At 43.1% G+C, this 12,211-nt stretch overlaps 1 protein-coding gene across 2 annotated transcripts; it reads right to left on the bottom strand.

The window, feature by feature from the left end:
* Positions 1-1,727: 1,727 nt before the first annotated feature.
* MSRB2 (methionine sulfoxide reductase B2) lies at positions 1,728-11,569 on the bottom strand. Of its 2 annotated transcripts, none has more exons than XM_063127557.1 (5): positions 11,368-11,566; positions 9,907-10,019; positions 7,481-7,557; positions 4,673-4,820; positions 1,728-3,445 (listed from the first exon to the last, which is right to left on the bottom strand). In XM_063127557.1, exons 1-5 carry the CDS (start codon positions 11,483-11,485, stop codon positions 3,347-3,349), a joined length of 555 nt encoding a protein of 184 aa, XP_062983627.1. In that variant the 5' UTR covers positions 11,486-11,566; the 3' UTR covers positions 1,728-3,346. The 2 variants fall into 2 exon arrangements, with proteins under 2 accessions (XP_062983627.1, XP_062983636.1); XM_063127566.1 differs by having other exon boundaries at positions 3,389-3,445; positions 4,644-4,820; positions 11,368-11,569.
* Positions 11,570-12,211: the final 642 nt, after the last annotated feature.

Raw genomic sequence — 12,211 nt, 5'->3', positions numbered from 1 at the left:
GCGCCTACATCTCCTTTGAACCTGTGACTAATAGCGCAGAAGATAATCAGGCTTGAGAGCCTGCTGTAGACAAGATCAGATGACTAAATATGAGATGCAGATATGTTGATCGCAATTAAGATTGCCACCTGCTGTGTAGCTTTAATCTGCACCCCCCTAAAGTCCAATTGTTTGCAGGGGTTGTTGGCAAAGGAACACATGGGGACTGCCTTTAAGTGAAGGAGGCATTAGGACCTGATCTGAGGGATTGTGAACAGGATGGAATCCATGCCAAATTTGTGCTCAAGCGCCTACTGTGCCAGTCCCTTTTTAATTATGGTTAATACTTTCTACAGCACGTTTGATGTGCTAAGTGGTTTTCGACACTGCTCCAAGGTGTGTCAATGTTATTACCATTTTACAGGTGGGCAACTGAGACTAAGATTTAGTAACATACACTAGAGTTGCATTACAGATAGCTGCTAATATAGAAAAAGATTGATTATCCAAGGCAGAAGAATGCCCGGAAGCTATTGGTTACAAGGGCTACGGTTGATTCAATGGACCATGGCAGTTTCCTTTCCAATTTATGGTAGATCTGGGGTGTCTATTACCTCTTCTGATTTTTATTTTATTTTAAATTGTGAGGCTGTCTTGCTGCAAAATGAAGCACCACCCTCCAACATCATCTTTGAGTTCCTGGAAGAGTGGTTTTGGAGCTTTTACTTATGTTCTTCAGCAAGTTACTTCTCTGGGGAAATTAATGTATTGTGCTGGGCCATGCTTGCCATGGCAGCCATTTTATAAATGGGCAAGGCGTGGTGGCTCCCCTCCTGTGGAACTCCCTGCCACTGGAGGTCAGGCAGGCTCCAACTTTGTACCCCTTTTGGTGCCGCCTGAAAACATCTTTATTCCTGGAAGCTTTTCCTTAATATCCAGCCTTGAGTCACTGTATTTGCTTCTTTTAAAATTTGTTTTAAGTGTTTTATTCTGTTTTTATTTTCATTTTATCTTGTACACTGCTCTGAAATTTTTCAATGGGGAGTGGTATATAAATATTCTAAATAAATAAATAAGGCCCACCATGGCAGCCATTTTGTGAGGGTGTCTATGAATTTCTCAAAATTCCAGATATGCCCGTGAGAGCTTGAAGACCTCTGTGGTAGACAGAAAAAGCTGTTTTAAGGATTGCAACGTCCCATGTTTAAGCCACTGAAAGATGCAGGTTTTTAAAAAATATTAAACGCAAATAGCTTTCTTTTATGTGGTTTTTTTTTAGGAGAAACTTCACTCTCCTATATTCATTGGTAAATTATTTTCACTTGTGATTATTTTGGGTTGCAGTTCACACAGTCTTCCTAATTTTTACACACATGTATTTGAAGAACACCAATGCCAAAAGGGTTGGAAGAAGTTACTAGCCAATTACGGTGTTCTGTAATATTTTATTTACAAACACACCGATTGAATATAGGCAGAGGCACAGCTTAAACTACTCCAAGATAGCCCAAGTGCCCATGAAGCACCCATCACTACATCTAGGCAACACCATTCCAATAGAACTACCCAATCACACTGGGAGCTCCAGGTAACACCCTGAGCATAGCCACAATATATCTCCACTATGATCTAGCAGAGTGCATCTCCCACCATGCACACGCCTCTGCCAAAGGTCCTGATACTTCTGTGTCAGGTGTGTACATGTGTATTGATGGAAGTTTGAATTGAGGACACAGAGTAAGAAAGCATTTCTGGGCTCTGAGATTTTTTTATTTGTTTTTTTTTCCAAGGAGCATTTTTATTACAATTTATGAAAGTAGCAGAGAGCATTCCAAAGTTGCCTTCTTCTCAACTTTTATCCCTACGACCACCTTATTTATGACTTAGATCAGGTAAATATCTGATGGTCACACAGAGCGCTTCATGGCTGAGCAAGGATTTGAACTTGGGATTAATTAAAAGTGCCCCCCCTCAGCAATAAAAGGCAGCCCTTTTATTATTGCTGAGGTGCTACAGGTGCGTTGTGCTACATTTTGATGCTTAAACTAGAAAATCCAAATTGTGCTCTCCATAGCTTTGTATTGGATTGTGGGTCTACGGATTTCTTTCTAATCATAAAATGCTCGTGTAACTAAAGGTGACAAAGCTCTACTGCAATCTATGTGAATCTAACTTTTAGACAAATTTTTGTATAAAACAGTTGTGTCCAAATCCAGCAGGAGAAATAGGTGCATGTTGTTGATATGCATCTGCATTTGTATCTCCCATCTGCATCATGATGCTCATCTAAGCTTTACTGAACCAGCTCATTATGCAGATGGGGATATGCAACTACATTTTGGGTTTTACCACACAAGGCCAAAATCCCACATCCTTAATGTAGCTTCCAGCTTCTGGTGTCTTTGCAGGACTACAATGTTCACCTTTACATGGCAGATACATGATTTGAATTGAAAACTTTCTTCCTCAGCAATGTTCTATACTTTTCATTATACAGTGCCATCTAGTAGTGGCTGTATTATACTGCAACACTCTCAATACACATTGACGATATCTCACATTACCATTTGTATTGGCTTATCTCCGATCTTTTCAAAAGCAGGATAAAACTCAAAAAGCATGGTAGACACCTGGTGGTTGATGATGTCATGTAAAGGAACCACAAACTTCCATGAGTGACCAATTAAAGCCTCGTGTAGAAATGCTCTTTGAACCACCAGTTTTTACACTTGACTCATTGCCCGCAATGGTAGCTGAATTGGGGCTTTGGGATTGAAACCTGTTCATTTTTGACATCTTTATGGGTCTGCGTTGCTAATGAACCACAAAAAGTGGCCTTTCTCTCTAACAGCGAGTGGTCATTTTAAAAATTATTTTAAAATTTGTCGTATTTAAGATGCATACAAAGGGCACTTTTATTCAAGTTTAGGAAATTTGAACATTCATTTGCATGCAATTGATTACTGCACCTACTGGCAACTAGGAAAGGAGTCAACTAAAAAAAAACACCTTTGGGTGACAAGCATACATTCCTTTTTATGCCTAGATCTACAGTCTGTGCTGAATTTAATGTCCCAATCTTCATGTGAAAGAGCTCTGCATGTATAGGAAGAATGCACACAGGGATCCAGACCAGGCTGGCTACATGAAAGGAAAATATTCTAACAATATTCTAAGTACAGCACATCTCACATCAATGGATTGGCATTGGCCACATGTATATGAAGTAATCATCTTCACTCTATGTACATAGAATAGACACATTAGCCACAGGCATCCAATTCCTGGTAGCTGTCTGTAGCAAAAGAGACCCAAGCATTAAAGCACCATCAACACACAGGGCACAAAGATGCAAGCCACACTGGCTTCAGCTCGGTTTAAATGTTAACGAAACACTGTTGATGCAGAACCTCTGCCCAGATGGCTTGGGACCGTCGCTGAACACATGGCCCAGATGGGCATCGCACTGCAAGAGAAGAACAGACCGGATTGCGATGCTAAATTTGAAAACGGAAGCATGTCTACATAAATTATACATACTGATTTCATAGCCAAAGGGGCCAATTAAGTTTGCAACTGCCATATATAAGCGATGCCTTCTGTGTTTAGTACCAACATCCAAACCTCACCCATTCTAGGCTTCCACGTTTGCATGCATCCAAATACCCCAGAAATAAGGTGTGACTTCTCCTGGATAAACTTTCTGTGAAAAGATACCTTAGTTGTAATAAGATAGTTTCCGGAGTCAAAAAGCCTTCTCACTGAGGACACCACTTTGGATGGTTTAATAACATGAATGAAATGGAAGAGGAAAGAATGATCTCACCTTTATCAGAGGCCCACTGTTAAACTGACCACATCTGAAAGTCAGAAAATCCACTGGGTCTTCCAGTGCTGATTCCAGGCACATAAGCATGCAAGGGGCACATCGTTAAACCTCACATCAATTTTTGCAATGCCATCTTCCCCCTTCCACTCAACGTATGACTGACTGCCTCATGGCTGCAGTCTGACCCTATGGAAGTCACACTGTATTCAATGGGATTTACTCCCACAAAAATGTGAATAGGAGTGCAGTGCTGTCCTAGGCATACCTGCTCTGACATAAATCCTATTGCGTTCAAAGGGATTTACTTCCATGTCAGTGTGTATTGGACTACAGCCTTTATTTTTTATTCTTTTTTTCACAGCAGAAGACTGGGCCCAGGCGTTCCTACACTAAGTTCACCTGGGACTAATTTCACGACACATGGAAGAATCTATAGATTAGGGTGACCATATGGAGAGGAGGACAGAGCTCCTGTATAGCAGTTGCACAGAAAAGGGAATTTCAGCAGGTGTCATTTGAATGTATGCAGCACCTGGTGAAATTCCCTCCATCACAACAGTTAAAGCTGCAGGAGCCCTGCCCTGAGTGACCAGATACAAAAGAGGGCAGGGCCCCTGTAGCTTTAAATGTTGTGACAAAGAGGGAATTTCACCAGGTGCTGCGTGCATACAAATGACACCTGCCGAAATTCCCTTTTCTATGAAACTGTTACAGATACAGGAGCCCTCCTTTCCATAGAGTCACCCTCCTATAGATGGTTTCATGTGGTTGCAATCAAAAATTAGGGTATAAAGCAATGGTAGCTAGAAAGAATGCAACACTTGTATTTGAGTACCTTCTATATTTCCTTCAAGGCAAGTATACCTGTTTGCAAATGACTTCTGTGCCCCTTGTTCCTAATGAATTATCAGGCCGTCTTAAGATATTAGTATTGCTTTCATCTGTTCCATGTGTCCCATAGGCTTCCGTAAAGGACGGCCACCCTGTGCCGGAATCATACTTTGCTTCTGAGCTATTAAAAACAGCAAAGCTGAACATTAATGAAGTGTTTCTATATATTAACTTTACATTTCTCTTCCCACCATCACCTCCCCACCAAAAGCTGGATTGATTGCAGGTCTCCAAGCATCCATCCTGTGCAGTTTAAACCTCCTCATGGAACCCTTATTATGACAGGAGACCTTCAGAGAGTAAATATTTCTCCATATCAATACAACTCTAACATGTATATGGAAGAAAATTCAATTGAATCAGCAAGGATTATTTAGAATTCAATGAAACCAGTTAAATACAATTACTATGGCTCATCTGGTTTGTAGATTAGGATGCCCATCAATGGGTATATTACTTGGCTCCTGGCAATAATGTTGACTGGGTTTTTATTATGGAGTGAGTCAATTTATCACCGTTGCTTCACTTATTGCTGTTGAAAGCAAAATGGAAGAATATAGTTTGTTTTACTGTCTTACACAACGGTGGGTTGTTGTTTTTGCAGCATTGCAGAATCATTGCTCTTTAGTGGCACCTAGTGGCAGCTGAAAGCACTGACAATTATTATTACTATAAATTACTATAAATATTTATATAGCACCCTTCATTAAAAAAAAACACCTACTGGGTAGTGTACAAAAGCAACAAATAAAATTGAAATAAGGATCTACACTATCACATGATGGCTTTAAAAGAGGGTTGGATAAATTCCTGGAGGGGAAGGCTACCAATGGTAAGGTGACCATATGAAAAGGAGGACAGGGCTCCTGTATCTTTAACAGTTGTACTGAAAAGGAAATTTCAGCAGGTGTCATTTGTATATATGGAGAGCCTGGTGAAATTACCTCTTCATCACAACAGGTCAAGCTGCAGGTGCCCTGCCCTCTTTTAAATCTGGTCACTCTAGTATAGCTCCTGCAGCTTTAACTGTTGTGATGGAGAGGAAATTTCACCAGGTTCTCCATATATACAAATGACACCTGCTGAAATTCCCTGTTCTTTACAACTGTTAACGATACAGGAGCCCTGTCCTCCTTTTCATATGGTCACCCTATGGCTACTAGCCCTGATGGCTACATGCTGCCTCCAGTATCTGAGTCAGTAAACCTGTGTGTACCCATTGCTGTGGAACATGAGTGGGAGGGTGCTCTTGCACTGTGTCCTCCTTTGATGGTCCCTGGTCGACAGCTGATTGGCCACTATGTGAACAGAGTGCTGGACTAGATGGATCCTCGCTCTGATCCAGCAGGGCTCTTCTTATGTTCTTATTACTGGATCAGGATCAACAGAAGTACGTTGCCTCCCTGCCCCACTACATTGATTGCAGTTTCATTTTCAAACAGATGTTTAATGTCTAGTTCACGGTATCTTGTACATCAAGTCTATGTTTACTTACTGTTGAAACCCCTTGCCAATTTTCTGCCCTATTAAAATAGCTCTCCACCACAATTGGCCCTGTGTGGTTTATTTATAGGTACACTGCTTAGATTTTCTGCTAGAAATATTTTAGTAGCCACCAAAATACTGTTGTTCAAAATTCTATTGCCCCTTTGAAGTAGTTCAGCAGAACGTTTATGGATAAATGGACATTCTCCAAACATGTGCATTAGATTAGTCCTTAATACACCATACCTCCAACACATGTTATTTTCTTTCATCTCTATTTTAGCTGTCCTGAGTGCATTTGAGATAATTTAAAGAAGTATGACCCTTGACTGTAATTTTATGACTGGACTGAGTTTTGACGTTCCATTAAAATTTTATAATTTGCTATCTGTAAAAACTGAGGCTTAAGTTCTATGTATTCCTAATCTTCATTGAGTGTTTCGTAGTATAGAGCAGTGAACTACGTTTACTGTAGAAACATTGCATATGCAGAGATAACGATGTTTCAATGGGCTGCTCTTTGTTCTGCATTACATGCAGTAGTAAAACCATTATTTAGTTGGATTGTGCAAGTTTTACTGGGGAGGAAGGGGGCCCTTCTTTCAAATATTCTGAATCTGGGCCTTAATTTTATTCGCAAAGGGTTGCATGTGCAGGTAATAACCAGCACCTTTGATCAGACCCAGTAACACACAGGTAGATAGGAGATAATGGCTGATTGCATTTTCTGCTGCTCACCATAGTCAAAAGAAAATAATCCTGCAGTAGCTGAAGTTCTAGATCATAGGTATAAGTGCAGCCATTTTGGGCAATGGGCACATCTGACAATTTCAAAAACTATTTTGAGTACCACAAACAATGGCTACCATGGGAGCCATGGCAAAGGATAAGTAACCTTCCCAAAAGTCTGAATATAAGGCAGAGATGGAGTCTGAGCCCCAACACTAGGGTGACCATATGAAAAGGAGGACAGGGCTCCTGTAACTTTAACAGTTATATAGAAAAGGGAATATCAGCAGGTGTCATTGGTAGGCCTGCAGCACCTGGTGAAATGCCCTTTTCATCGCAATAGTTAAAGCTGCAGAAGCCCTGCCTAGCATGACCAGATACAGGAGTGCAGCTTTAGTCTGCAGCAGAGCTGTCTTATTCTCTTTCAGCTTCACCTATCTCACAGGATTGTGGCAGGGATAAAATGGGGCAAACGTCATGCGCTGGTGTGCCTGAGCGCCTCAGAGAGAGGGAGGGATACAAATACGATGAATGAAAACATAAGTAGATTTCAATTAAGACTCCTACCTGAACAGCAGGGCATTGCAGCATATGCAGTGGTACATCCCGGGCTCTGTGTTGGTCAGGTGGATTCCACTAAAAGGCTTGAAACATGCATGTTAACATTCTAACTCAAAAGCCATCTCCATTTTCAAAGTTAGCTTGCAAAGCCAATTCTGAGTGAGGTTTGCACATTAGATCTTCCACAGCAACACGTCATGCTTGCTACACAACAGTATCATGCTTGCTACACAACAGTGCCCCTCTGTCATTCTGGGGTACCTCACTCCCACTTGAAACCCTCCTGAGGACGTGGGGAGCATCTGAATCAAGAAGCAGAAAACTACAGTTTCAGGTATGCTGTTATTCTCACACATATGTTGCTCTTATTTATATAGACAAAAGCCTATGATTGGTGTTGGGTTATGGTTGGACAAAAAGAAGTATTTCTTATACAGCAGCTTTCTCCAACCTGGTATTTTCCAGATGTGTTGGATTACAACTTCCATCATCCCCAGACAGTATAGCCAGATGTGGAGATGGCAAGAGTTTAGATGGCTTTAAAGGGGATGCTTAGGCAAGGTCTATCAACGGCTGTTAGCCAGAATCACTATATGTATTTAATGTTGTTCCCCACCTCAACTCAGAGGGAGGTGGGTATGAAATAAATATATATTATAATTATTATGTAACCTGAGACATTCATCCCTACATAACAGATGTTGTTGTTGCCTTCATTCGTTGCTTATAAACTCCCAAGACGCATCCGGATGGTCCCCGTTAGCCACAAAATGCTAGACTAAATTGAGCTTTTGTCTGCAGCTGAGCTATCTTATATTATTATTATTATTATTATTATTATTATTATTATTATTATTATCATCATCAACAACAACAACATTTATATACCGCCCCATAGCTGAAGTTCTCTGGGCGGTTTACAAAGATTAAAACATTGAACATTTAAGAAAACAGATATACAAAACTTAAAAACCATAAAAACATAAAACAGATAATATACAAAGACAATATCCATTTAAACGGATATTGATCTGCGGTCATTTAGAAAGCTCAACATACGTTTTTAAATCCCTGGGAGAAAAGTCTTGATCTGGCACCAAAAGGATAACGATGTTGGTGCCAGGCAAGCCTCATTGGGGAGATTGTTCCATAATTGGGGGGGGGGGGACCACTGAAAAAGCCCTCTCCCTTCTTGCCATCCTCCGAGCTTCCATCAGAGTAGGCACCCGGAGGAGGACCTTAGATGTTAAACTAAGAGGTGTTCCATCAGGTATTGTGGTCCCAAGCTGTGTAAGTATGGGGAGGCTATATAGTTGGGGTGCAGAACCTCAAGCCCAGGGGTCAAATTTGGCCTTCCTGGGGTGCCAATCTGGCCCTCTGGGATTCCCCAAATGGCCACGCCCCTTCTCCTAGCCCCACACTCTCCCCAACCAACAATTGTTCTGTGGTTTCCCAACTTTCCCCTCCATTCTAAAAGGTTGAAGTGCTTCTCCTAAGGTTTCGTTACTAGCAGTAGCAGCTTTAAGATAAAATATGCTGGTATTTTGCCATCACCCCCCCTTTGCCTTTGGTCCCACCCACCACTGGAATGAAGCCTCCAAGAGTTTCTCTAAAATGGAATTTGGCTCTTGGGCTGAAATAGGATCTGCACCCCTGCTATACGGAATACCAACCCCTACATTTTCTTTACACCCTAGGAATTATCTAGGACTCTACCTCCTTGATGAGTATTTCTAGATCAACCTTCCCCAACTTGATGCCTTTCAGTCATTTTGGACCACAACTCCCAGGATTCCTGATCATTGGCCATGGTGGCTGGGGCTGAAGAAAGTTGAAATTGAAAACATCTGGAGGGCACCACATTGGGGAAAGTTGAATTAAGTGATGACTTCAAGGTCTCTTGATCCTAGTTACAATAGAACAGGGGTGGGCAGAAGGTAAGTCTCCAGATGTTTTGGGCTTCAAACTTGCAGGAACCTCTGCCAGCATGGCCAATGGTCAGGATTTCAATGGGAGTTGAAGTCCAAAACAACTTGAGATCTACTTTCTGTCCATCCCTGGTATGGCAGCCTTTCCCTATCTGCCCCACACATGTTGTTGGACTAACTCCCATCATCCCCAGGCAACACACCCAATGAACAGAGATTATGAGACTTGTAGTCCAATATCATCTGAGGACCCCCATGTTGGGAAAGACTACTCTAAAGTCAACTTCAATTGATTTATGACATTTTAAATCTGTGGGAGGCAAGATAATTCAATACTCAAATAACTGAAAACAAAACTGTGTTGGGGAAAATAGTAATGTTTGATTTGGTCCTTACTTGGCTCTAATAACAATGCTTCCTGTTTGCTAGGAAATGAGTGATTACAGATTATTTGTCTATATGGAATAGACATCTCCTTAGAAATGATTGCATCTCTTGGCTTACCAGTTCAGTACCTTTTTCCCTGGTGACATAAAACTGCTCAGGAGTTAATTTCTTTTGCCAGTCAATGGTAACATTCGATTCATCGTATCTTGTCAAAGAGCCCACATCTTTATCTGCGAAGGTGGGAGAATGAGAAGCACATCTGAAATGTGCTGAAACACAACCGACAGGTATGAGCCATCATACTGTATGTAGAACAGGTGTCCATATATGCCAGACTGTACCAGAAGGAAAACAGTAATTACTGCCAGAGTAAAGAGAAGGCAGCACACGGAGGCCTCCGATAATAGCTGACAGAATGCCAAAAGATGATGTGTTCAGAACAGCTGCTGGAAGATGTGCTTCACTTTAAAGCAATAGAATTTACTAGGAAATGGTCAAAGCCGCATTTTCAGGTAGGAGATGTTTACTGGGGCCTTGAGTACAGTAAAAAGGCATTGCATACAGTTACAGGAAAGAAAAAACTCTGGAATGAACATTATTTCAGACTGACATACCAACCGCTCTTCCCTCTTCTAGTGGCCCATCAATCTGCTCAAACCTATAGCTCCTTGGTAGAGCATATACTTTGTATGCAGAAGGTGCCATGTTCAATCCCTGGCTTCTCCAGGTGCAATTCTATACATACTTACCTTGGTATAAATAACCACTGAGCACATTTTGATCACAGTGGGTTTACCAGCATACAATTACACTGTGCCGTGGAGGCCATGCCAGGCTTCCTGGGGAGAGCATGCCACAACGCTAGTGTCACCACCAGAAAGATTTGTTACAAGAACAGCCAGCCAAACATCATCTTCTGGGGAACTCTACAGCAGGTGTGGTCAGAAGGTAGATCTCCAGATGTTTTGGGCTTCCAACTCCCAGAAAGCCCTGCCAACATAATAGCCAGGAATGCTGGGAGTTGAAGTACCAAACATCTGGAGATCTACTTTCAGCCCATCTGTAATGAACAGAGATGCAAAGGGGGCCATTTAAGCAAAGAGGGAATGTTGCCAAGTTCCACTTTTGCACCAGGGGTGAGAAATGGCTCATTGCACCTGCAAAAATGGTGCATCCTTCTCCTCAACTCGAGCGCATCTTTTTTTCCTTTGCGTCAGATCTCCTTCCTCATTAATATACCGGAGTAGTGTGTTGTTTTTAATAATAGCAATGATAATAACAACAATATCATCATCATAGCACTCTTTTGTGTCGGTTTTTCTAGATGAACATGATGGGCTTTGCCCAGTTACGTGTCTTTTACTGATTTAGAAATTTCATCATCATCATCATTATTATTATTATTATTATTATTATTATTATTATTATTATTATTATTATTATTATTATTATTATCGGACACCGGAGTGGGCCCGCAGAGAGAAAACCGTCCCGCCGCCCTGCACACCCTCCCAGCTGGCTTCTTTCCACCCCGCTCTGGCTCGGCCCGACCCGGCCCGACTCGTTCCTTGCAACTACCGGTGTCGTCGGTGTGAGCTGCTCGGGAGCCAACCCAAGCGCCGCTGCGGGCGGCGGCCTGCGCAGCTCGCGGGAGCATCTGCAAAGCGGGGAGTCTTCGGAGCAGCCGAGCAGCCATCACGGGTCGACTCAGAGGGGCAGAAGCGCCGCGGCTTCCGTTAGGCCCTGAGGCGGCGAGCAATTGCCACGCGAGACCCGCCCGCTCGCCGCTCCGCCCTCGGCCTCTCCCGCCCTCCTCGCTCGGCGTTATCTCTCGTTCTCAGAGTCCGTCGAGCCATAAAAGAAGCTCCAGGGTGCTTTTCACAGCTCCGCCGCGGGCAGAGATCAACAAGGCCAATCTCTCCGCAGCGGCCTCTCCCTGTTCGCGCGACGTATCCGAGGCCGTTGCCCCCCCCGCCTCCTCCTCCTCCTCGCCGCCGCCGCCCCCCCCCCCAGCCTAATTCAGACGTTCACGAATCTGTGGAGAAAAGCGGGGCATGTCTTCCTCCGAATCTGCTGTGGGCTCATAATATATTACACAGCGCCTTGAGCACTGGAGAATGGGAAGGCGAGGCGAGGGTACGCACGCTAAAAAACAATTGGAAAACAGAAACGCATTCTTGGTTCGTTCGGCTGTTGAGCGTGCTCTGCTGTCCCCTCTGGAGGACAACCCGATCCCCCCTCCTCCAAAGTGCCCCCTCCCGAAGCTGCTGTTCGCCTCGCCGGGGGGGGGGGGGCGAGATACAACAACTGTCGGTGGGTTGGATCCAAGGCGTGCCTTTCCTTGACAGAAGGGCTCCGCTCACAGGAGGTGCCTCTCTGCCTGATTTCCCCACCCGCACCACAGCGCATCCCATTCAACGAG

This window comes from Elgaria multicarinata, chromosome 1 (assembly GCF_023053635.1).
Source record: "Elgaria multicarinata webbii isolate HBS135686 ecotype San Diego chromosome 1, rElgMul1.1.pri, whole genome shotgun sequence".
In the NCBI taxonomy this organism is placed as follows: Eukaryota; Metazoa; Chordata; class Lepidosauria; order Squamata; family Anguidae; genus Elgaria; species Elgaria multicarinata.
This window is presented reverse-complemented; position numbering and strand designations above follow the sequence as displayed.